Genomic DNA, 26,148 nt, shown 5'->3' on the forward strand with positions numbered 1-26,148 from the left:
TCTTTTCTGACTTGATTTGTGACTAGCTGTGTGTGTACACGGCTGTGTGCAGCCATTTGCTGAAATGCTGTTGTGTGTGTTTGTGTGTGTGTGTGTGTGTGAGAGAGAGAGAGAGAGAGAGAGAAAGAGACTACAGCTTTTCTGTTTGTACAAAATTCATGTCAGCCTATGAGTGCTTCTGTCTGTGACTGGAGCTGTATGTGGTTACATGTGGTCATAAGTGCACGTTCAAGTTCACATACACAGAGATATGATTTTAGGGCTTGGACCTGGAAGTTTGTCTCCAGGGTCATCTGAACCTGGATTCAGGTTCAGATCCAGGGCCATCTGAAACTGGATCGTGTAGGTGAGAAAGACCCAGGACCCATGAACGATGTCATCAGCTGTGTGTAATCGTCTGTGTGCTCTGTGTGCGGCTGTGAATCTGTGTGTGTGATTTACCTGTTGATTGTCTTTGGCATGGCTGTGGGTCCAGCGGCAATGATGTTCAGGAGTCTAGAGTGTCTGGAAATTGGCATAAGCCAATTTGTGTTAGTCTGTGCTCTCTGTGAGCGGCTCTGAGCCTGTGGGTATTGATAGTTGTAAGACTGTCGTCACTCCGTGTGGCCACGTGTGTGACTGTCCCATGAGCCTGTGCTCTTAATGTGAAGTGGTGAGTCTGTATGTGTTCATGTCTGTCAGTCTTTATTCTCTTGTGTGGCTGTCTTTGTGCACTTCTGTGAGTGATGGTGAGTTGGCCCCTGTATCTGAGCCCCTTGATGGGGCTGTGATGGGGCCTGTTGTGTAGCTGTGATCCCTGAGTGCGCAGGAGTCTCTCTCCTGCTGTGGGGAAGTAAACGCCCCATCCCTTGTCCTCCTCCAACTGCGGGTGGGGTGAGGGCATCTAGGCCAGCTTTGAAGCCCCAGCCAGCTCCTGGCCTTTCCGGGAATTCTGTGTTCCCTGTCGGGGGTGGGCAGGTGGGCAAGGGGCCCAGACAGAGGCCTCTTGTCCACCTGGGCTTCAAGCAGCCCAGTCGAGGTGGGCCCAGACCCCAAGTCCACCCTGCCTGACATCCTGTAGCAGACATGTGCCTTGCCTGGGACAGGCATGCCTGTCATATGCCTGGAGGGGAATGAACAGACGGACTCCCATAGAAGACAGACGGACAGAGAGATAGTGGGACTTCTCAGGGCTTGGACAAGCCCCACCCCACGCTTGGGGTGGGGTCCAGGACTACAGTGCCCGCCCAGTTTGCAGACAGTGTGAGTTCACAGTCCACATTCCCCACCCAGCCACAAATGCCCTCCCTGCCTCCCTCTGGGGGCCTCCAAGATCTAGGGTCCTCTCGTGACTAGGCTGTCTGCCTGAGGTCTGCCTGGAATAGCCTGGCTACTATCCCTGCACCTGTTCTGCTGCTGTCTCCAGGCCTCTCTGCCTGAATTTGCCTCTCTCTGCCTCTTTTCTTCTCTGCCTCAACCACTCCCTCTGTCCCTTCGTCTCTCTGAGCTGGTGTGTCTGGTCCTACCCTGTTTGGGGAGCTGTCTGGCTCTGTCCCCCACCTCTTTGCCAGTCTGTGTCTCCTGTCTATGACTGAGCCCAACTGCCTGTTGCCTTTCTGCAGGTGTTTCCACGAGCCTATCCCTACCCACCTGTCTGTTTCTGAGTGTGCCTGTGCGTCCCTTTCTCTCTGTCTCTGCCTGTCTACCAAGATCCCCTAGCATCCCCTCCTCCCACCCATCTGTCTTTCTGTTCCTTCTGTGGTCTGTCTGTTCCTGTGCTGTTTCTCATGGCTGCTTTCTTTGTAACTTCGTTTCTCCTACTCTCTGTCTCCTCTCTGCACCTTTTTCTGCCATCCATCCCATCTTGCTGTCCGTCTGCTCTGTGAGTCCATCCCCTCTGTCTGCCTGTCACTCTCTCTAGCTGTGGGTCTACACCCGCAATCTTTCAGGCCATTCCCCCCCCCAACCAACACACAAACAAACCTCTGTCTCCCTCCAAGTGGGTCCAGATAGGGGGCGCCCCTTCTCCACCTCTTCCCCCGCCCAGGGCCAGAAGGAGGGAAACGAAATTAAAATTAACATTTCTTCTCAGAAAAAAAAAAAAAAAAGTACCGCCCAGAGCAGGAGTCTGAGTTGCGGCCACTTCAGGAGCTGAGAGGAGCAGGTAGGTGAGGAGGAAGCGTGGGCTGCGGGGATGGTGTTCCTGGGGGCCTGAGATATGAGTAGGGGTCCTGGGAAGGGGCTTGGGGTTCCTTAGAGACATTTTAGCACTAGTGGAGAATGGAATGGCGTGACTGTGTGGGGGTCCTTTTGGTACCTTGATCCCAGGAAGTGAATTCAGGTGTGGGTGGGAGGCTCCGGAGGGCGCTGGTGGCGGGGGATGGGACTCCTTGAGACCCCTCCGTGTCCCAGGAACAGGATTCAGGACTTGGGAAAAGGATTTCCTGAGCCAGTTTGAGCTCTAATGGGGACTTTGAATGGGGATTTCTGAGATACCTCCTTCCCAAGGAGTAAGCGCGGGAGGGGGCTGGGGTTTCTTCAGAGACGTTCTACCCACAAGACAGGGACTCCAGGCTCGGGTGGGAATTGCAGAGACACCCCCACCCCAGGAAACTCATTAGGCCACAGGAGGGGGTCTTTAATGGTCTCAGAGACTGCTTTTCCTCCGGAGGGGAAATGAGGGCTCGGGCCAGGTTCCTGAGACACCCCACACCCCACACCCAGGAAGTTTCTCAAGTCTGGAAGTGTCTCCAAATTGACTTCTGTCAGAAGACGAGTGTTTAAGACTTGCTAGGGGTTCTGGAAAATACCTCTAGGCCCTAGAATCAGGGTTAAATGGGAGTCCCTGGGTCATTTCTGTCCCTGGGAAGGGGCTCGGTTCGGGGACTTGTCTTTGGCTTCTAGTGAAGATATTCAGAGTCTGCAGCGTCTGGGGCAGGGGTCTCCGAGTCTGTCCCCCACCCTCAGCTCACTCAACAGGTTGCATCAGCTCTGGGCTCGGGCTTGGGGGCCCAGGCGGGAAGGAGGGGGGTGAGGGCATTAGGAGGGGTGGGGCAGCCAGGCCGACACGTGTCCCTGCAAGGAGTGAGCCGCCTGGCCACGCAGTGAGGGTGGAGGGAGGGGGGGGGGGCGCGGGGGACCGGGGAATGAAAGACACAGATGGCAAGAGAGACAGCGTGAGTCTGGGGTCTGGGAGGAGAGGCTATCCCTTCTCCACGTGGTCGGCTCATCTGCGCTGGGGTCCGGCTGTCTCTGTTGCTTTCTCTCTCTCTCTCCCCAACTATTTCTCTCTCACTGGCTCTTTCTCTGTGTCTCTCTGAGTAACTAACTAACTGTTGGCTTCTCTGCTCTGATTCTTTTTCTTCTCTCTCTCTCATCTCTTTCTCTGTCAGCCTGCCTCCATTTCTGTCCCTGTCTGTTCCTGCTCCCCTGTCTCATCTCTTTCTCCGTCTTTCTGTCGGTCTCTATGGGACTCCCCTCCCCCTTCTTCAGCTCCCCTCACTTTGAAGCACCCTCGTTCTGTCTCTGATTCCCCCACCCCATTTCTCTGCCCACAGGATGGAACTGCAGGATGCAAAGATGAATGGAGCCCTCCCTTCGGATGCTGTGGAGTGAGTCAGGGGTCCAAGGAGGTGGGCTCAGGGATTAGGGGTCAGGGTTACCCTCTTATTGGCCCCTATTTCCCTGCCCTATCCAGCTACAGGCAGGAACGTGAGGGCTTCCTGCCTAGTCGTGGTCCTGCTCCTGGGAGCAAGCCGGTCCAGTTCATGGATGTGAGTGGCCCCACAGGATCTGTCCCGGTGGCACATTCCCCAGCTAATCTCCTCCCGCACTGCTCCCTCTTCCCCACTCCTCCTCCTCCCTGCTGTTCCCCTGCCCAGCTATCTCCCCACCACAGCTACGCACTCCTCGGTCGCTCCCCTCTCCAGATACTCCTCTTCCTCAGATATGCCCTTTCCAGCTCTCTCCCTGGCCTTGCTTCTCCCCACCCATGCTTCGGCCCAGTGGCTGCCCTCCCTATCTGCTCCCCTCCCGACCTGCCTTTCTCCTCCAGCTGTTCTTCCTCCTCCAGCACTCCCCATCCTCAGCCGATCCCCACCCGCAGTGTCTCCCCTCCCCAGCTGTTTTACCTCTGGTGGCTGCTTCACCCTCCCCTGGTCCTCTCCACTTCCAGCTGCTCCCTCCAAAATTTGTCCTTCTAGTTTCCCCCTTCCTAGCTCTCCCCTTCGCAGCTTCTTCCGTCTTCAACTCTTCTTCCCTGCTAGCCTCTTCCCTCCTCCGATGGTCTCTCCTTGGCTTCTCTCCACCCCGCTTGCTTCTTCTCCAGTCTTTCCCTGGCCCTGGCATTAGTCTCCTTACCCGGTGCCCCCTCCCATTGTGTGCCCGGGCTTTGCTCCTTGCATGCAGTTCGAGGGGAAGACATCATTTGGAATGTCAGTGTTCAACCTCAGCAATGCCATCATGGGCAGCGGCATCCTGGGGCTGGCCTATGCCATGGCCCACACAGGAGTCATCTTCTTCCTGTGAGTCCATAGGTGGCCTTCGGGGCCAGGGGTGTTGCAGGGCAGGTGGGAGGCCCGGGACCAGGTCTGAGCTGTGCCACCTGCCGCAGGGCCCTGTTGCTGTGCATTGCGCTTCTGTCGTCCTACTCCATCCACCTCCTGCTGACCTGTGCTGGTATTGTAGGTGAGACCCAGAGCCTGGATCCCAGTCCCCACTCCACCCCTTTGGACCCCAGACTCTGGACCCACATCCAGAGCTCAACGTAGACCTTGAACCCCAAACCTCAGACCCAACTCCCTGAATGCAGACCCCAGATCCCGGACCCAGCACCCCAGAATCCACCTCCAGACCACTACACTCTACCTCTAACCCCCACCCCTCAGTCCCCAGTTCCCCAGCTCCCACCATGGTCTCAGTCTATAGTCTGGCTCCAAGACCCCTACTCTCACCTCCAGCCCTCATCCTTTTCCCTGGCCTCAGATCCCACCTCCCAGACTCTGCCCCCAAACTCAACCCCAACTGCTTAACCCCCACCTTCAGCCTCCATCAGTCAAAGCCTGTTCCCCCAAGCTCCAACTTCCCAGCTCCCGGGCCCTCTGGCCTGCACCCCTGGCCTGGCCTCTTGGACCTTCAACCCTGTTCCTGCCTTCCCCCGCTAGGCATCCGAGCCTATGAGCAGCTGGGACAGAGGGCATTCGGGCCTGCGGGGAAGGTAGTGGTGGCCGCAGTCATCTGTCTGCACAATGTTGGGGGTGAGGACTCTGGGAGGTGGGGGTCAGCTTGGGGGGAGAGGGCGGAGTGAGGTGGGCTTCCCCAGGCTGGGCTGGGGAAGACAGGGTGGGGGCATGAAGAGAATCTTTCTGCTTACACCTCCCCCACCCGCACCAGCCATGTCCAGTTACCTGTTCATCATCAAATCTGAGCTCCCCCTGGTTATCGGCACCTTCCTGTACATGGACCCCGAGGGGTGAGTGAGCAACACCCCTTGGCTGGCCAGCAGCTCCTTGACTCTGCCTGCGAGGCCCGTTCGGTATCTTCAGCGCTGTTTGTGCAGCTGACTTCCAGGTGTTCCAGTTTGAGACTGCTGGGCAGGTCACTTGGGTCAGCATGATTCCTCTGCGTGACTGTTGCTTTGACCACAGGAGTCCAGTCGACCGTGTGCTGATTTTGTGACTTATTCTGGCTGCTTCTGGCTGGAGGCTGACTCTTTACGTCCGGTTTACTCTGCTGCTGACCATGTGTGTGTGAATGTACATAGCCAATGGACTCAGACTCTGCCTGTGGGTTTGACTCTGTCTGCCGGCCTGGTTGATTCTCTTGGGCTGGCTTTGTGATTGACTACAGCTGTGTCCCGTATACTGTGATTCCAACCATATGTGTCTGACCTTCGATCACTCTGACTTCTCCTGTCCAGCTGATTGTTTGAGCTTGATTCTAGGTTCATCTGGCTGAATCTGTCTAGCTGTAAGCGTATGATTGCTGACTCCAGCAGTGTGTCTGTGTGCATGTAGTACGCTGTGGTACCAACTATGTATGACTCACTCTGACTGTATGTGTCGAGCCAACTCCATCTCTGTGTTTGATTTGGTGGCTGTTCTGGTAAATTCTCTCTGGTGTGTGTGTGTGTGTGATCCCTGACTATGACTATGTGTCCTCTGTATTATGGTTGGAACCATATATGCTGGACTGTTCTGATTATGCATCTGGCTGCCTGTGTGTGAGTCTGGATCCGCTGTGATGGCTTGATATGTGTAGGGGGCATGTGCACGATGGGACTCCAGCAGGGCTAGTGTGTATGTACAGGGTGTTGCAGTGCTTGTGCTCCAGCTGCACATGTGGAGCTGCCTCTGTGTGTTTCATGAACAGCTCTGTGTGTCCAGTGGCTAACTCTGCCTCTGGTCCCATGGGCTTTGCATGGTGTGTAGATGTCTCTGGTTTTGTCAGTCTGACTCTGGTCTGTATGACATTTTTTTTTTTTTTTTTTTTGGATGGAGTCTCACTCTGTCGCTCAGGCTGGAGTGCAGTGGCATGATCTCAGCTCACCATAACCTCTGCCTCCCAGGTTCAAGCGATTCTCCTTCCTCAGCCTCCTGAGTAAGTGGGATTACAAGCATGCACCACCATGCTTGGCTAATTTTTTAATTTTATTTTTTTGAGACAAAGTCTTACTCTGTTGCCCAGGCTGGAGTGCAGTGGTACCATCTCGGCTCACTGCAACCTCTGTCTCCCAGGTTCAAGTGATCCTTCTGCCTCATCCCCCATGCCCGGCTAATTTTTGTATTTTTAGTAGAGATGGGGTTTCACCATGTTGGCCAGGCTGGTCTTGAACTCCTGACCTCAGGTGATCCGCTCGCCTTGGCCTCCCAAAGTGCTGGGATTACTGGCGTGAGCCACCACACATGGCCAGTCTGACAATTTTAACCGAGTGCTTGATTTTTACTCTCTGTGTGTATCATTTTAGATTTTTGGTTTGATTCTGAGAATACTAGATAGCTGACTGTGTGACCAGAGATGTCTCATTATTATAGTTAGCTCCCATTGGTTTATTTCTGTGTAACTGTGTATGAGATAGAAAGAGACCGTGTGAATGTCTAGAACACAGGCATTCAATCAAGTTGTTTTGAATGCATGAGCAGTTGTTCAGCTGATTCTGTCTTAACTGACTGTCTTGCCTGGTCACCTTCCTCCAATATCTGTACAGATCCCACCTTTTCTCAGAGCTTGGTTCCAACAGTGTGGCCAGCTGGATGATTTCGTTTCTATTTCAGTCTTTCTTTGACTGTGCGGCCAAGTCAGTCCACAGGCATACTTTTAGGCATCCAACAAACCTTGAGCTGTTCAAACAAGCATGCATGTGTGTTTCTGACTTTTTGATGGACTCTGCATCATGGCTTGTCTACTGGATCATCAGACTGTTGATGGATCATCAGACCTGTCAGACATACCACGATCGTGACTCACTCTCTTTGTGTCTGGCACCTTGTGTTGGACTGATTTTCTCTTTCTTTCCTTTCTTCCTTCCCTCCCTCCCTCCTTTCCTCTTTCTTTCTTTCTTTCTTTCTTTCTTTCTTTCTTTCTTTCTTTCAGGGTCTTGATCTGTCACCCAGGCTGGAGTGCAATGTCGCAACCTTGGCTCACTGCAACTTCTGCCTTCTGGGTTCAAGTGAATCTCCTGCTTCAGCCTCTTGAGTAGTTGGGATTACAGGCATGTGCCACCATACCCGGCTATTTATTTATTTATTTTGAGATGGAGTCTCACTCTGTCATCAGGCTGGAGTGCAGTGTCGCGATCTCAGCTCACTGCAAGCTCCGCCTCCCGGGTTCACGCCATTCTCCTGCCTCAACTTCCCGAGTAGCTGGGACTACAGGTGCTCCTCACCACACCCGGCTAATTTTTTTTGTATTTTTAGTAGAGACAGGGTTTCACCATGTTGGCCAGGCTGGTCTCGAACTCCTGACCTCAGGTGTTCCGTCTGCCTCAGCCTCCCAAAGTGCTGGGATTACAGGCATGAGCCACTGCACCTGGCCTGGACTGATTTTTACATTGAGTCTGACTGATTTGGGGTGTTTGACCATCTGGTTGTGCATCCACTTGCGAAATCTGATGGCAAGTTTTGTTCAGCTGTGTATGTGTTAGCTGTGTCCCACCAACAGTATCTGACAATCTCATAATCAGCCTGACTATTTTTGTCAACCCTGTTGTGCCGTTTGTCACTGTAACCACCTGAATGACTTCTCATAGCTGAGGCTGTCAGCTTAACTCTCCTGACTTAGGGCAGAAAGCTGCCTGTTCAGCTGTCTTCTGTGAGTGTCGGCCTGACAGTTTCCTTTGACTGGCGGCTAGGCACTGTGTCTTCCTGTCTCTCTAGGGACTGGTTCTTGAAGGGAAACCTCCTCATCATCATCGTCAGTGTGTTAATCATCCTGCCCCTGGCCCTCATGAAACACTTGGGTAAGAGGCTCCCTGGGTTGGCCATTGGGTAGTAGGGTTAGACAGAAGAAGCCAGACTGAGAAAACCCCTATTCATTTTCAAGGGCTGCAGAACACCAGGAGAGCTTATTTGATGTGGGCTTGAACAGATTAGCAGGAGTTTGCTATGGAGGGGAGGTTTTTCTGGGTGGAAGTAGAAGCTTATGCAAAGGCAACTGGGGTGGGCAGACCTTGAAGGCCAGACTGGGTGTTTGGAGTTCACTGTACGGGGTTCCATTGATTTTTTTTTTTTTTTTTGAGACTGAGTCTCGCTCTGTCACCCAGGCTGGAGTGGTGCAATGGCGTGGTCTCGGCTCACTGCAACCTCTGCCTCCCGGGTTCAAGCGATTCTCCTGCCTCAGCCTCCCGAGTAGCTGGGACTACAGGTGCGTGCCACCACACCCGGCTAATTTTTGTATTTTTAATAGAGATGGGGCTTTGCCATGTTGGCCAGGCTGGTCTCGAACTCCTGACCTCAGGTGATCCACCCGCCTAGGCCTCCCAAAGTGCTGGGATTACAGGTGTGAGCCACCACACCTGGCTGATTTCTGAGACTCTGTATTTTGCCCCTCTTAGGCTACCTGGGGTACACCAGTGGTCTCTCACTGACCTGCATGCTGTTTTTCCTGGTTTCGGTGAGTCACAGAGAAGCGGGGAGAGAGTTTGGGACATTGGGACATAGCCTCCCCCATGACCTGGCTTCCCCGATGCCCCCATCCTCAGGTCATCTACAAGAAGTTCCAGCTTGGCTGTGCTATAGGCCGCAATGAAACAGCAATGGAGAGTGAAGCTCCCGTGGGACTCCACAACCAAGGGCTCAACAGCAGCTGTGAAGCCCAGATGTTCACAGTTGACTCACAGGTGTGTGTGCAGGCATGTAGGAAATTGCAACACACTCAGGCCCTCTGGTTCTGTCACACGGTGTATCCTGTTCAGAATGGAGCTGGGTATTGGACACTGGGGGCTTCTGTGTGTCTGATATGGAGGGCAATTACAGGGCGGGAGGGGGATGGGAAGAAGGGGATGGACCCCTGTGGGCTCTAATCCCATGTACTCGGGCATTCCCCTAGATGTCCTACACAGTGCCCATTATGGCTTTTGCTTTTGTCTGCCACCCTGAGGTGCTGCCCATCTATACGGAGCTCTGCCGGTGAGTGGGCAGGCAAGTGGGCCTGCATGATGGGCCAGCAAGTGGGGCGGTAACCGGAATGTCTGACGCTCCCTACAGCAGTCCTGGGACTGTCACTTGGTGGAAGCTAGGTTGTGCCGTGGGAGGGGTTTGGGGTGGTCAGGAGGTCTTGGGGGATTCAGGCTAGTGACGGTTTGCTGATCGGGGCTTAAGTATTCTCCTATTTTAATATCCAGCACAAATGTGGATGGACAGAGTCAGGAAGCAGAGATCAGATGATCAGATGGAGGGGGTGATATGCATGGCTGGTGGTATGGGGATGGGGAGGTACGGACAGACAGGCGGAGGCAGGGATGATATGATGGGAGATGTGTGGATGATCAGACAGAGGGACAGCATGGATGGTCAGATGGAAGAGGCAGTGGCAGTCAGATGCAGGGGAGAGGGAGATGGTCACATGGGGGGGAGATATGGATGGTCAGAGAGGGGGTTTTGGCTAGTCACAGGGGAGGCAGAGACGGGTGTCCCCATGTGTGCCAGCTGAATGTCAGTCTGGGAGAAGGGGACTCTGGAGGGCGGAGGCTGGCTTTGAGGGACCTGGGGCAAGTCCCAGGGTCTGGGCATGACAGTTCCACGACCTCTACACCTCAGGCCCTCCAAGCGCAGGATGCAGGCCGTGGCCAACGTGTCCATTGGGGCCATGTTCTGCATGTATGGGCTCACGGCGACCTTTGGATACCTCACCTTCTACAGTGAGTGGGGCTGCGGCTAGGGCTGGGGGGAGGGGGAAGGCCTGGGGCGGGAGCCTCTGAGCTCTTTCCTTCTGTGACCACGGACCTGTCAGTTTCCAAACAGAAGGTGTGCCTCACTTATGTGGATTTTGTCACTGTGCATGTATGTATGGGTTTCTGGGGCATTGGTCCTGGTGCTGTCTCCACATCCTGCATCCCGTACCCCCTGTCTCATGGTCCAGGCAACGTGGAGGCGGAGATGCTGCACATGTACAGCCAGAAGGACCCTCTCATCCTCTGTGTGCGCCTGGCCGTGCTGCTCGCGGTGACCCTCACTGTGCCAGTCGTGCTGTTCCCGGTGCGTGGGGCCCATGGCTCAGAGGGACATGGATGGATGGGTATAGGGTGTAGGCATGGATGTGTGGGTCGAGGCTGGAGACAGGAGTGGATGGATGGATGAAGGAGGCAAGGATGGACAGATAGAAAAGGGCAGCGTTTTCAGATGGACAGAGATGGCAAAAATCGATAGACAGAAGTGGGAAGGACATAGATAGCAGGAGAGAGAGGGTCAGGGGACAGGGTAGTCAGTCGGAGGGAGGAGGCACAGATGGATGGCTAGAAAGAAGAGGGAGTCAGGAAGAGTCAGTTGGAGGGTAGAAACCAGGATGGACAGAAAAAGGGTGGAGGCTGAAGTGATGGGATGTAGGAGGGTCAAGGCTCCGAGATGGGGAGGCGGAACTAATTAGACAGAGGAGGGAGGTAGAGGTCAGGTGGAGAGAGGCAGGTCACACAGGGTGGAAGGACCGGTGGATGGTCAGACAGAAGGAGAGGCGAAGACGGTCAGCTAGAGAAGGAGGCAAGGATTTCAGACAGTGGGTGCGGGTGCCGATGGGTGTTCAGACAGAAGGAAGAGATGTGGATTGTCAGAGGATGGAGGCAGGAAGCCCGTTCAGAACATGGAGACACAGATGATGGGTTAGGCAGGGTGAAGCCGTGGATAGTCAGAGGGAGGGGAAATCAGGGATCTCAGACAGAGGGTGGATCTAAAGACAGATGATCACGTGGAAGGGGGGCAGCACTAGGGTCCTGACTTCTGTCCCACCCTACTCTGGCCACAGATCCGCCGGGCCCTGCAGCAGCTGCTTTTCCCAGGCAAGGCCTTCAGCTGGCCGCGACATGTGGCCATAGCTCTGATCCTGCTTGTTTTGGTCAATGTCCTTGTCATCTGTGTGCCGACCATCCAGGATATCTTTGGAGTTATCGGTCAGTAAACCTCACCCCAGTCCCATGTCCCATCTAATGTGGGCCTTGTCCCCAAGTCAGGTTGACTCCTGTCCCTCCTTCTTGTCCTCCAGGGTCCACCTCAGCCCCCAGCCTCATCTTCATCCTCCCCAGCATCTTCTACCTCCGCATTGTACCCTCTGAGGTGGAGCCTTTCTTATCCTGGCCCAAGATCCAGGTAAGCATTCCAGGGCAGAGCTAGGGAGAGAGGGAGCACTCCAAGGAGGGAGTGCTCACTCCAGGATGGTTGGAGGTGAAAGGGACATGCATAGGAGGGGGCTGGGAGAGCATATGAAAGAATGGTCTGGAAGAATGAAGGTGATTGTCTTAGGAAGGGGCAGAGGAGAGAGAGCACCAGCAGGGTCCAGGAAGACAGGGAGCACTCAAACAGGGGCTGGCATAGAGGGAGCATTCTCCAGACAGATGGAAGGAGCACTATTGGGAAGAGAGCTGGAAGCACCTTCAAGAAGGAGGATGGAGGAACGTACTCTCTATGGGTCCTGGGAAGGTGGAAGGAGGACTCGCAGAAAGGGGCTGGCTGTAAGGAAGGAGAGGGCACACAGAGGAGGGTCAGGAATGGATGAAGCACTCTCTGAAGGAGGTGGAAGACTTGAGGAATATTCTCAGAAGGCAATTGGGTGAGGAGTCCCAACCAGCCCCATCTTGTCTCTCTGGCCCGCAGGCCCTGTGCTTTGGAGTCCTGGGAGTCCTCTTCATGGCCATCAGTCTAGGCTTTATGTTTGCCAACTGGGCCACAGGCCAGAGCCGCCTGTCTGGACACTGATCAGGCCCTGCTGGCCCAGGTCCCTGTGCGAATGCACATGGAGGGGTCGGGGCCGCTCCCTAGGGTCCCTCCTGCCCAGCATGTGGAGGTGGCTGGTTCCCATGAACGTGGTTGTCAGAGGCGGGGGACAGCAGAGGCTGCAGACTGGCCCACTTCCCTCCTCCCCAGGGATGCCAAGCTTGGATCATGGCCCTAATCCCATCCCCAACCCCATGGGGGGAGGAGGAGGAGGAGGAGAAGGAGGAGGAGAAGGTGGTGGAGGAGGAGGAGGGCAGGTCCTGGCGGAGCCTTTGCCCAGCCCAGTCCTCTCTGCCTCCTCCTGGCTGAAGCTGTTTGTCAGGATTACCCTCGGGCTAAAGAGGAAAAATAAAGATGTTGAGCTACCACTCTGGACTCAGCCTTCTGATCTTTCTCTGAGTCTTGCTGGGGGAGCCTGCCGGAGTCCAGGCTGGAGCAAACTGAAGCCCTACGAGTGGGACTGTGCCTGCTCATGCGTTCACTCACTTCACTCTTTCAGTAACTTGCTACTCAACTTAATATTTCACTCACTTGGCCAGGAGCAGTGACTCACACCTGTAATTCCAGCACTTTGGGAGGTTGAGGCCGGTGGATCACCTGAAATCACGAGTTTGAGACCAGCCTGGCCACCATGGCAAACCCCATCTCTACTAAAAAATACTAAAATTAACTGGTTGTGGTGGCGCACGCTGTAGTCCCAGCTACTTGGGAGGCTGAGACAGGAGAATCACTTGAACTCGGGAGGCGAAGGTTGCAGTGAGCTGAGATCATGTCGCTGTACTCCAGCCTAGGCAACAGAGTGAGACTGCATCTCACACACACAAAAAAAGACTTCACACATTCACTCAGTAAATATCTACTGAAAGCCTACTGGGTGCCAGGCACTATTGTAGGTGCTGGGGATATAGCAGTGAACCAAGCAAACAGTAGTGCCCTGGAGTTGATGTTCTGACACATGAGTAGGCAAATCCATCCTGCTGCCTATTTTGGTATGGCCCTTGAACTAAGACTGGCTTTCATATTTCTAAATGATTGAAAAAAGGTGGACCTAGCACAGTGGCTCATGCCTGTGCAGTACTTTGGGAGGTTGAGGCAGGAGGATCATTTGAGACCAGCCTGGGCAACACAGCAAGACCCCATCTCTACAAAAAATATTAAAAGAAATAGCCGGGTGTGGTAGTGCACGCCTACAGTCCCAGCTACTTGGGAGACTGAGGTGGGAGGATCTTTTGAGCCCGGGAGATTGAGGTTGAGGCTGTAGTGAGCCATGATCACACCACTGCACTCTAGCCTCAGTGATAGAGTGAGACCCTGTCTCAGAAAGAAAAGGGGCTGGGTGTGGTGGCTCATGCCTGTAATCCTAGCACTTTGGGAGGCCGAGGCAGGTAGATCACCTGAGGTCAGGAGTTCTAGACCGGCCTGGCCAACATGGTGAAACCCCGTTTCTGTTAAAACTACAAAAATCAGCCAGGCATGGTGGTACGTGCCTGTAATCTCAGCTACTCAGGAGGCTGAGGCAGGAGAATCGCTTGAGCTCAGGAATCAGAGTTTGCAGTGAGCTGAGATCTCACCACTGCACTCCAATCTGTCTCAAAAAAAGAAAAGAAAATGAAAAAATATTATTAAAAGAAATAATATTCTGTGACACTTGGAAATTATATGAAATTCAAATTTCAGTGTCTAAATAATTTACATATCAATTTCAGTGTCTGTAAATTATTTACATATCATTTACAGTGTCTTCTTCATTTACATATTGTTTGTGGCTTTCTCGTGCAGAGCTGAGGATTTGCAACAGAGACCATATGGCCTGCAAAGCCTGAGCTATTGACTCTCTGGTCCTTTTCAGAAAATGTTAGCTGACCTCTGACCTAACAAAGAGAAGAAAAGAGAAATAATTCCTCATAAAGATGAGTGCAATGAAGAAAATGAGCGATGTGAGAGTGGTGTGGGGAGGTGATGGGTGAGGAGGCGTTCAGTGAGACCTTGCTGAAGAGGGGACAATGAGTTTGGTCCTAGGTTGGCTGAAAGGAGCAAGCCTCATGGTTATTTTGGCAAAGGGTGTTCCAGGCAGAGGGAGCAACAGGTGCAAGGACCGCGAGGTAGGAACGAGTATGGCTGGTCCAAGCAAGAGCAAGGAGAAGCCAGCATGAGTATGTGAGTGCCATTTTCACCACAGCCTTGTCAACAGCCTGAGCAATGAAACAGATTTTTGTCAACCTCATAGAAAAAATGGTATTGCCATTACAATTCACGTGTGTGTGTGTGTGTGTGTGTGTATTTCTAATTCTTTAATTTTTAATTTTTAACTTTTTTTGAGACAGGGTCTTGCTCTGTCACCCAGGCTGGAGTGCAGTGGTGCCATCACAGCTCACTGAAGCTTCAGCCTCCCAGGCTCAGCCTTCTGAGTAGCTGGGACTACAGGCATGTGCCACTGTGCCTGGATAACTTTAAAATTTTCAGTAGAAATGGGATCTCTCTATGTTACCTCGGCTGGTCTCAAACTCTTGGGCTCAAGTGATCCTCCCACCTTGGCCTCCCAAAGTGCTCGGATTACAGGCAAGAGTCATATTTATGAAAGAAGGTTTTTTTTTTTTTTTTGAGACAGGGTGTCACTGTCACCCAGCCCGGAGTGCAGTAGCAAGATCACGGCTCACTGCAACGTCAACTTCCCGGGTTCAAGTGATTCTCTTACCTCAGCCTCCCGAGTAGCTGGGACCACAGGCATATGCCACCACACCCGGCTTATTTTATTTTATTTTTTAGACGAAGTCTTGCTCTTGTCTCCCAGGCTGGAGTGCAATGGCGCGATCTCGGGTCAGTGCAACCTCTGCCCCCCAGGTTCAAGTGATTCTCCTGTCTCATCCTCCCGAGTAGCTGGGCCTACAGGTGCGTGCCACCACACCTGGCTAACTTTTTGTATTTTTAGTAGAAATAGGGTTTCACCATGTTAGCCAGGATGGTCTCAATCTCCTGACCTTGTGATCTGCCTCGGCCTCCCAAAGTGCTAGGATTCCAGGTGTGAGGCACCGCGCCCAGCCTGAAGGAAGCTTTTAGATGTTTGAGAGACATTTGCTTATCTTCCCAGATAATTTTTATGCATTTGTGAGCTACTACACATCTATATTATTTCCCCACTTCTATTTACAAATAGGGCAGTTGACTGTAGTTGATTAATACTATACGCTCCTTGTTTCACTGTTCTTTATCCCTTACTGCCACTAAACTTAAGCTCAATAAGCCATTCTTTTTGATAATAACAGTAACCTGAAATTCCAGCACTGGGCCTTAAAAATGCAAGTCTTGGCTGGGCATAATGACTCATGCTTGTAATCCCAGCACTTTGGGAGGCCAAGGCAAGAGGATGACTTGAGGCCAGGAATTTGAGACCAACCTGGGCAACAAAATGAGATCCTGTCCCTACATTTTTTTTAAAATTAGCTGGGCATGGTGGTGTGCACCTGCAGTCTCAGCTACTCAGGGAGGCTGAGGTGGGAGAATTGCTTGAACTCAGGAGTTCAAGGCTGCAGTGAGCTGGATTGGATCACTGCACTCCAGCCTGGGCAACAGAGTGAGACCTTGTCTCAAAAAGCAAAACAAAACAAAAAACAAAACAAAACAAAAGAAAACCAGCAACCTCATACCCATTAATAGTAACTCCCCACTCCACCCAGCCTTCGGGAACCATGAATCTACTTTCTGTTCCTATGGGTTTGCTTATTCTTGGCATTCATACAAGTGGAATCATACACTGTGGCCTTTTGTGTCTGGCTTCTTTCATTTAGCATATTTTCAAGTGCATGTCACAGTATGTATCAGTACTTCATTAAATCTTCTGATCCATGAAAAATGGGCTACCTTTCCATTTATTTAGGTCTTTAATTTCCTTCAGCAATGTTTTGTAGTTTTCAGTGCAGAAGTCTTACACTTCCTTGGGATGCAAGTCCTACTTAGGGGATTTTAGTAGTCTTTTAGTGCTGCTGTGACAGAATACTTCAGACTGGGTAATTTGTATAGAACAGACATTTATTTTCTCACAGTTCTGGAGGCTGGAAAGTCCAAGATCAAGGCACCAGCATCTGATCAGGGCTTTTTGCTGCATTCTCATATGGCAGAAGGCAGAAGGACATGAGAGAAGCAACTCTCACCATCTCATTTATAAGGACACCTAATCTCATTTATGAGGGAGAACCCCTCATAGCCTAGTCACTTCTTAAAGACCCTATCTCTTAGTACTGCCACATTGACAACACCTGAATTTTGGAGGGGACACATTCAAACCATACTAGCGATTAAAAATAACATCTTAATTTTTAGCGATCTAGTTCAGATTAATACCAACTTAATTTCTATACAAAACATTGCTCTTATATAGCTTTGTCCACTCCCTTTACTGCCACTAAACTTAAGCTCAACAAGTCATTCTTTCTGATAATAATGGTAACCTGAAATTCCAGCACCTGGCCTTAAAACTGCAAGTCTTGGCTGGCATGATGACTCATGTCTGTAATCTCGGCACTTTGGGAGGCTAAGGAAGGAGGATGCCTTGAGGCCAGGAATTTGAGACCAACCTGGGCAACAAAGTGAGATCCTGTCCCTACACAATATTTATTTATTTATTTATCTATTTATTTAGAGACAGAGTCTTGCTTTGTTGCTCAGGCTGGAGTGCAATGGTGCGATCTTGGCTCACTGCAACCTCTGCCTCCCAGGTTCAAGCAATTTTCCTGTTTCAGCCTCCCGAGTAGCTGGGACTACAGGCATGTGCCACCATGCCCAGCTAATTTTTATATTTTTAGTAGAGACAGGGTTTCACCATGTTGGCCAGGCTGATCTCAAACTCCTGACCTCAGGTGATCCGCCTGCCTTGGCCTCCCAAAGTGCTGAGAGTACAGGTGTGAGCTCCCGTGCCCGGCCCCATTTTTTTTTTTTTTTAAATTAGTTGGGCATGGTGGTTTGCATCTGCAGTCCCAGCTACTCAGGGAGGCTGAGGTGGGAGAATTGCTTGAACCTAGGAGTTCAGGGCTGCAGTGAGCTGTGATTGCACTGCTGTACTCCAGCCTGGGCAACAGAGTGAGACCTTGTCTCAAAAAGAAAAAAAAGCAAGTCTTCTTATTTAACAGAAAGCACCCCAAAAAGAGATGAGGGCGATGTCCCTACTCCTCGCACCCGCAGAAGATGAATTTTTCATTTTGGTTATTACACTTTTAAACTCCAGAAATTTCTATTTGGTTCGTTTTTTATATTTCTATGTCTGTACTGATATTCTCTATTTGGTGAGATATTGTTTCTATACTTTAGTTCTTTAGACATAGTTTCTTTGAGGTTTTTGGACATATTTTAAATAGTTCATTTAAAGTCTTTTTATTAGAAAACCCAGCATCTGGCTGGGTGTGGTGGCTCACACCTGTGATCCCAGCACTTTGGGAGGCCAAGGCGGGTGGATCACTTGAGGTCAGGAGTTCAAGACCAGCCTGGCCAATATGGTGAAACCCTGTCTCTACTAAAAATACAAAAATTAGCCAGGTGTGGTAGTGGGTGCATGTAGTCCCAGCTACTTGGGAGGCTGAGGCAGGAGAATTGCTTGAGTCCGGGAGGCAGAGATGGCAGTGAGCCGAGATCGCACCACTGCACCCCAGCCTGGGTGACAGAGCGAAACTCTGTCTCAAAAGAAAAAAAAAAAAGGTAATAAAACGTTAAGAGAAAACAGGAAAACCCAACATCTGGGCTTTCTCAGGGACGGTTTCTATAGATGGTCTTTTTTCTTTATTCTGTGGATGGGTCATATTTTCTTCTTTTTTTGCATGTGTCATAATTTTTTATTGAAAACTGGACATTTCAAATAATACAATGTGGCAACTCTGGAAACCAGATTCTGTCCCCTCCCTAGGGTTTCTTGTTGCTGTTTTGTTTGTTTGTTTTTAATGTTTGTTTAGGCTGAGCTTGGTGGCTCATGCCTGTAATCCCAGAACTTTGGGAGGCCAAGGCAGGAGGATCATTTGAGCCTAGGAGTTTGAGACCAGCTGGGGCAACATAGTGAGACCCCATCTCTAAAAAAAAATAAATTAGCTTGGTGTGGTGCACATGCCTATAGTCCCAGCTACTCAGGAGGCTGATGCCGGAGGATTGCTTGAGCCTGGGAGATCAAGGCTGCAGTGAGCCATGTTAATGCCACTGTACTCCAGCCTGAGAGACAGAGCAAGACCCTGTCTCAAAACACAAGTTTGTTTAGTTTTTTCCTGAACAAATTCTGTAGTCTCTATTCCTTGTCCTCTGTGGCCACTGAAGTTGCTTGGTTAGCTTAGCGGCCACTAATGATTGAATAGAGATTTCTTTATGCCTGGAACCAGTATGTCTCCCAGTCTTTGCCAAGGGGATCTGTGTGTGTGTTGGGACATACCTTCTGCACTCAGCCTGGCAGTTTACAATGTTGCCTTATCTTTCTCTTCCTGCTTGCTCAGAGCCTCGAGAGGTCTGTCAGAGGTGAGAGCTTAAAGCCTACTTAGGTCTTCTGTGGGCATTTGCCTAGCTGCAGCCCAGGGCATATGTGTGTGGCCTTCTAGATTCCGAGGCATATGTTGGAGTTATTCAAGTCCCAATAGATATCCCATTTTCCAGCCTTTCTTTCTTTTCTTTTCTTTTTTTTTTTTGAGATGGAGTCTCGCTCTGTCACCAGGCTGGAGTGCAGTGACGCGATCTCGGCTCACTGCAACCTCAGCCTCCAAGGTTCAAGCAATTCTCCTGCCTCAGCCTCCTGAGTAGCTAGGATTACAGGTGCACACCACCATGCCTAGCTAATTTTTGTATTTTTAGTAGAGACTGGGTGTCTAGTAGAGACCATGTTGGCCAGGATGGTCTCGATCTCTTGACCTCGTGATCCACCTGCCTCAGCCTCCCAAAGTGCTGGGATTACAGGCATGAGCCACTGCGCCTGGCCTCCAACCTTTCCTTTTAAGCTTGTTGGTTGATGTATTGTTTTCCCCAACTGCTATTCACTACCCCAGGTTGTAGTGTCAGTTTGAGTGAAGTCAAATGAAGACAAGCCTTTCAAGTGGGTTCTTCCAGGGAACCACCAGATAAGTCAAAACAAACAACTGTAATTCTTTGTGAAAGGTCCATTCTTTTCTCTCCGGTACTGGTACCTGTACTGGGAATGCAGATCATTATCTTCAGGGCTACCACCAAGCTGGGAGCAGGAGATGGGGCGAGGGTAAGTTAAAATACCACAAAGCTTACAGTTCTTACGGAGATTCAGCTGGTTTTTCTCCCTTCCTTCCTTCCTCCCTCCCTCCCTCCTTCCTTTTTCTTTCTTTTTCTTTTTTTCTTTGATAGTCTTGCTCTGCTGCCCAGGCTGGAGTGCAGTGGTGCCATCTCAGCTCACTGCAACCTCCACTTCCCGGGTTCAAGCAATTCTCGTGTCAGCCTCCTGAGTAGTGGAGATTACAGACGCGTGCCACCACGCCTAGCTAATTTTTGTATTTTTAGTAGAGATGGGGTTTCACCATGTTGGCCAGGCTGGTCTCGAACTCCTGACCTCAGGTGATCCGCCTGCCTCGGCCTCCTGAAGTGCTGGATTACAGGCGTGAACCACTCAGCTGGTTTTTCTTGATTAAACATTCCTCTGCTTGTTACAAGCTTTCGGTTAGTTTTCACAGTTCTGAAAAAGTTGATTCTGACAGTTTTTGCCAGTTTTTTCACTGATTTTTATAGAGGCATAGATTTTTGGAGTTCTCTATTCCACCATTTACTTTGTGTTAGCAACATTAAACATTTTAAACATCATTACTTGACTTTAAAAGGTTTAAATTTGATTGATAACTTTAGTTTTCATTTTCACACGTCCTTTGATTACTTTAATCTCCTTCTCTTTCAATGTTTGTGTTACTTTTTCTTTCTCCACATGGTCTAATGCGGCCTAGTATTTTAGCACCACTTCAAATTTATGATCCTCAAATGCTCCCAATCAGTATTTTTCCAAATGACATCATCTTAATGAACACTGGATTATAATTAAACTACATTAAAGCAACATGCGTTTTAGTAAATAATTCCTTAAATAATAAAGTCATAGGTCTGGGTAAGCTCACATAAGGAGCATTGGTGCTTTTTACCAAAGCTGGAAAATTCTCAGCCATTATCCCTTTGAACATTGTTCTCCATAATTTCTATTCTCCCTTTCTATAATTTGTGTTCAATATATGTGAGCTCTTTTCATTCTATCCTCCATATCTTTATATTTTCCATTTCTTTTTTGTTTTTGTTTTTGACACGGAGTTTCACTCTCGTCCAGGCTGGAGTGCAATGGTGCAATCTCGGCTCACTGCAACCTCCACTTCCCGGGTGCAAGCGATTCTCGTGCCTCAGCCTCCTGAGTAGCTGGGATTACAGGCATGCATCACCATGCCTGGCTAAGTTTTGTGTTTTTAGTAGAGATGGGGTTTCACCATGTTGGTCAGGCTGGTCTGGAACGCCTGACCTCAGGAGATCCACCCGCCTCGGCCTCCCAAAGTGCTGGGATTACAGGCTTGAGCCACCACGCCCGGCCTATTTTCTGTTTCTTTATCTCTAATTGTCTGTTTTCCTCAGAGCTATATTTTAGTTCACTAATTATTTCTTCATTTGTGTCTCATCTGCAGTTTAATACGTTTATTAATTATTTAAATCACCATTTTCACTTCTAGAAGTTGTATTTGGTTATTGTGCAGGTATTCACATAAGCCTGTTGTTTCTCATCCTGATCTTTCATTAAGAAATGTATTTTTAGCTTGGGCAACATAGTAAGACCCCATCTCTAAAAAAAAAAAAAATAGCTGGGTATGGTGGCATGTGCCTGTAGTCCTAGCTACTTGGGAGGCTGAGGCAGGAGGATTGCTTGATCCCAGGAGTTCGAGGCTGCAGTGAGCTATAATTGCCCCACTGCACTCCAGCCTGGATGACAAGGTCTCAAGAAAGATTATATGTTTTGCCCTTTTTACTTGGGAATAATATAGATTTATGGGAAATTGCAAAAATAGTACAGAGATGTCCCATATACCCTTTACTCAGTTTCCTCTATACTATAGTAGTGTAAAAATACTATAGTACAATATCAAAACCAGGAAATTGACATTGGTACAATAGTGTGTATAGTCCTATGCCTTTTTATCCCATGCGTAGACTCCTGTAACCAACACCATAATCAAGACACAGAACATGGCTGCACTTTGTAGATGTCGCATGTCCCGGGTGGTCCTCAGGCACTGTCAGATTTTGGACTCTCTGAAGATCGTCCCTGGATCTTGGGTTAAAAATCTGTATTCTAGTCTGAACCATGGGAAGAAAAAAATAGTCGATCTGTGGTTTTTCTACTTGAAGGACACAATGTTTTCCAAACTAGCACCTTTGCAGAGGTTTGCTGAACTTAGTGGTGGAGCTCATTCTTCAGTGGCTTCTGCTATATCTGTTGCAACTAAAAAAACAATCCAGACTGTGCGCAGTGGCTCACGCCTGTAATCCCAGCAATTTGGGAGGCCAAGGCGGGCAGATCACCTGAGGTTGGGAGTTCGAGACCAGCCTGGCCAACATGGAGAAACCCCCATCTCTACTAAAAGTACAAAATTAGCCCAGTACCGTGGTGCATGCCTGTAATCCCAGCTACTTGGGAGGCTGAGGCAGGAGAATTGCTTGAAACCGGGAGGCAGAGGTTGCAGTGAGCCGAGATTGCGCCATTGCACTACAGCCTGGGCAACAAGAGCGAAACTCCGTCTCCAAACAAACAAACAAACAAAAAAACCCCAAAGAAAACAGTCCAAGGACCTCCAACTTCTGATTACATTTTTGAAAGGGAATCTAAGTGTGGTGCACACAATTACCCTCCTTTACCTGTAGCCCTGGAGAGAGGAAAATGTATTTACTTATGGGATATAGAAGGCAGAAAATATTTTGACTTCCTGAGTTCTTACAGTGCTGTCAACCAAGGGCATTGTCACCCCAAGATTGTGAATGCACTAAGAGTTAAGGGAACAAATTGACCTTAACCTCTAGAGCTTTCTATAATAACGTACTTGGTGAATATGAGGAGTATATTACTAAACTTTTCAACTACCACAAAGTTCTTCCTATGAATACAGGAATGGAAGCTGGAGAGACTGCCTGTAAACTAGCTCATAGGCGGGACTATACAGTGAAGGACATTCAGAAACACAAAGCAAAGGTTGTTTTAGCAGCTGGAAACTTTTGGGGTAGGACATTGTCTGCTATCTCCAGTTCCACAGACCCGACCAGTTACGATGGTTTTGGACCATTTATGGCGGGATTTGACGTCATTCCCTGCAATGATCTGCCTGCACTGGAGCGTGCTTTTCAGAATCCCAAAGTGGCTGTGTTCATGGTAGAACCAATTCAGGGTGAAGCGGGTGTGTTGCAGATCCAGGTTACCTAATGGGAGTGCGAGAGTTCTGCACCAGGCACCAGATCTATATATTGCTGATGAAATACAGTCAGGATTGGCCAGAACTGGTAGATGGCTGGCTGTTGATCATGAAGATGTCAGACCTGACATAGTCCTCCTTGGAAGGGCCCTTTCTGGGGGCTGATACTCTGTGTCGGTGGTGCTGTGGGATGATGACATAATGCTGACCATTAAGCTAGGGGAATATGGGTCCACATACGGTGGCAATCCACTAGGCTGCCGAGTGGGCATTGCAGTCCTTGAGGTTTTAGAAGAAAACCTTGCTGAAAATGCAGAAAAAATGGGTATTATCTTGATAAATGAACCCATGAAGCTACCTTCTAATGTTGTAACTGCCGTAAGAGGAAAATAATTATTTTATTTATTTATTTATTTGAGTCAGAGGTTCACTCTGGTTGCCCAGGATAGAGTGTAATGGCGTGATATCGGCTCACTATAACCTCTGCCTCATGGGTTCAAATGATTCTCCTGCCTCAGCCTCCTGAGTAACTGGGATTACAGGCACGCGCCACTATGCCTGACTAATTTTTGTATTTTTGGTAGAGATGGGATTTTGCCATGTTGATCAAGCTGGTCTCAAACTCCTGACCTCAGGTGATCCACCTGCCTCTGCCTCCCAAAGTGTTGGGATTACAGGCGTGAGTCACTGTGCCCGGCGAGGAAAAGAATTATTAAACGCTATTGTTATTAAAGAAACCAAAGATTGTGATGCTTGGAAGGTGTGTCTACAACTTCAAGATTATGGACTTCTGGCCAAGCCAACCCATGGTGACATCATCAAATTTCACCTCTGCTGGGGTCAAGGAGGATGAGATTTGAGAGTACAGTGAAATCATTAACAAGGCCATCTTGTCGTTCTGAGGGTAACAGCTGTTTTCAGTGGTCCCTGGGAGCTGGCTGGAGAGAGGTGGTCTTGTAAAAGCTCTGCTCTTAATGCGGGCACATTCCACTCCCATGTGTCTTCAAAACCGTTTTTTGGAATATATATTTTTTTCCCGTTGATACATAATAGAAGAACGTTTATGAACCTGCTGTTTGCTTTGTAATGTAAGAGAATGTAATGGCATCTATATTCAGTAAAAGTGTTTTGATGTGCATGTGTACTTTCTAAGGTGAAACGCATCTATGTATACAGACAGCCTTTAAATCACATCCTTCAGTATACTTTATATATGTTTTCATAATTTCCTTGCTGGTATAAATGTTTTGTATTTGAAAAAGTTATCTCTAGTGTATTACATAAAAGGCTTTACCTTATAAAGTCAAATCATTGTTATCACTGAATTTTAGGAAGAATGAATGGTTAAGCATACATAAAATACTAATATTAAGTAAACGTCATGTTGGCCAACATCAGGATGTATTCTATGGATGTCATTATTTTCAGTTAAGAATTAGTGTTTAAAATTCCTAAATTGTTTGAGTGCTTGATTATAATTTGTAAAAAAAAGTTTAACATTTCTTTGAATTTAAAATAAAGCTTATATTAAAAAAAAAAAAAAAAAGGATACAGTACATGGCCGGGTGCAGTGGTTCATGCCTGTAGTTCCAGCACTTTGGGAGGCCAAGGTGGGCAGATCACTTGAGGTCAGGAGTTTGAGACCAGCCTGGCCAACATGGAGAAATCCCCTCTCTACTAAAAATGCAAAAATTAGCCGGGCATGGTGGCATGCACTTGTAATCCCAGCTACATGGGAGGCTGAGACAAGAGAATCGCTTGAACCCGAGAGGCAGAGGTTGCAGTGAGCAGAGATCGTGCCACTGCACTCCAGCCTGGGAGACAGAGCAAAACTCTGTCTCAAAAAAGTTACAAACCATTTTCATCACCACAATGTTATCCCTTGTGCTACTCATTTTTAGTAATATCCACTCTCCTCCCATCCACCATCCCTAATCCCTGGCAACCACTAATCTGTTTTTCATTTCTAAAATTTTGTCTTTTCTACAATGCTGTACAAATGAAATCTTACAGTATGTAACGTTTTAGGGGCTTATTTCACTCAGCATAATTCCATGGCGATTCATCCAAAATATTGATATTTGTTTATCAATAGTTCGTTGTTGTTGTTGTTGTTGTTGTTGCTGAGACAGAGTCTCACTCGGTTGCCCAGGCTGGAGTGCAGTGTCTAAGCTCACTGCAACTCTTTGCCTCCTGGGTAGATAACATTTTAGGGGCTTATTTCACTCAGCATAATCTCTGGAGAGTCATCCAAGACATTAATATTTGTGTATCAAGGCCGGGCATGGCGACTCATGCCTGTAATCCCAGCACTTTGGGAGGCTGAGGTGGGCAGATCACAAGATCAAGAGATTGAGACCATCCTGGCTAACATGGTGAAACCCCGTCTCTACTAAAAACTACAAAAAATTAGCCAGGCATGGTGGCGGGGACCTGTAGTCCCAGCTACTCAGGAGGCTGAGGCAGGAGAATGGCGTGAACCCAGGAGGCAGAGCTTGCAGTGAGCCGAGATCGCGCCACTGCACTCCAGCCTGGGCAACACAGCAAGACTCCGTCTCAAAAAAAAAAAAAAAAAATTTGTGTATCAATAGTTCATTCTTATTAGTGAGTAGTAATTCATGGTATGGATGTACCACAGTTTGACCATTCCCTTATTGTTGGACATATTGATTATTTTGAGCTTCTGGCTATTACAAGTAAAGCTGCTATGAACAATTACGTATAAGTTTCTGGATGGGCATAAATTTTAATTTCTCTGAAGTGTCATTGTTGAATTGTGTGCTCATTGCATGTTCAGTTTTATAAGAAACTACTAAACAGTTTTCCAAAGTGGCTGTAAGATTTTACCTTCCCAGCAGCATTTTACAAGATGTCCAATTTCTCTGCATCTTTGTCACCATTTCGTGTTGTCACTATGTTTTTAATTTTAGCTGTTGTAATAAGTGTGTAGTAATACCTCATCATGGTCTTAATTTGCATCTAGTGATGCAAATTAGTGTTGAACATCTTTTCATGTGCTTATTTGCTTATTTCCTCTTCAGTGAAATGTATGTTCATATATTTTGATCATTTTCCAATTGGATTATTTATTTGTTTTTTACCTTTGAGTTTTTGTTTGCTTGTTTGTTTTTGAGAGAGCCTCTTGCTCTGTTACCCAGGCTGGAGTGCAGTGGCATGATCTTGGCTCACTCCAATCTCCGCCTCCCAGGTTCAAGCGATTCTCATGCCTCAGCCTCCCACGTAGCTGGGATTACAGGCACGAACCATCATGCCTAATTTTTGTATTTTTAGTAGAGATGGGTTTTTGCCATGTTGCTCAGGCTGGTCTCAAACTCCTGCCCTCA

General features: G+C 49.0%; 1 protein-coding gene and 1 pseudogene across 4 annotated transcripts; both read left to right on the plus strand.

The window, feature by feature from the left end:
• Positions 1-1,345: 1,345 nt before the first annotated feature.
• On the plus strand, positions 1,346-12,768 carry SLC38A5 (solute carrier family 38 member 5). Of its 4 annotated transcripts, none has more exons than XM_003917664.5 (16): positions 1,349-2,143; positions 3,537-3,590; positions 3,677-3,752; positions 4,387-4,502; positions 4,592-4,665; positions 5,142-5,234; positions 5,371-5,449; positions 8,352-8,434; positions 9,029-9,087; positions 9,176-9,313; positions 9,523-9,602; positions 10,233-10,333; positions 10,555-10,670; positions 11,431-11,575; positions 11,668-11,771; positions 12,276-12,763. In XM_003917664.5, exons 2-16 carry the CDS (start codon positions 3,538-3,540, stop codon positions 12,375-12,377), a joined length of 1,419 nt encoding a protein of 472 aa, XP_003917713.1. In that variant the 5' UTR covers positions 1,349-2,143; position 3,537; the 3' UTR covers positions 12,378-12,763. The 4 variants fall into 4 exon arrangements, with proteins under 4 accessions (XP_021788641.1, XP_003917713.1, XP_009195779.1 ...); XM_009197515.2 differs by lacking the exon at positions 1,349-2,143 and adding an exon at positions 3,039-3,155 and having other exon boundaries at positions 12,276-12,768; XM_009197516.2 differs by lacking the exon at positions 1,349-2,143 and adding an exon at positions 3,162-3,219 and having other exon boundaries at positions 12,276-12,768.
• Positions 12,769-21,261: 8,493 nt separating this feature from the next.
• Positions 21,262-24,297, plus strand: LOC101003281 (annotated as a pseudogene).
• The last annotated feature ends 1,851 nt before the right edge of the window (positions 24,298-26,148 follow it).

This window comes from Papio anubis, chromosome X (genome assembly GCF_008728515.1).
Source record: "Papio anubis isolate 15944 chromosome X, Panubis1.0, whole genome shotgun sequence".
Taxonomy (NCBI): domain Eukaryota; kingdom Metazoa; phylum Chordata; class Mammalia; order Primates; family Cercopithecidae; genus Papio; species Papio anubis.

What these genes read in the sequence shown, in the direction of transcription:
- SLC38A5 (XM_009197515.2), top strand. An exon ending in CTCCCTTCGGATGCTGTGGA is followed by an intron (nt 3,591 to 3,676) that starts GTGAGTCAGGGG and finishes TGCCCTATCCAG; the next exon opens with CTACAGGCAGGAACGTGAGG. An exon ending in GACCTGTGCTGGTATTGTAG is followed by an intron (nt 4,666 to 5,141) that starts GTGAGACCCAGA and finishes TTCCCCCGCTAG; the next exon opens with GCATCCGAGCCTATGAGCAG.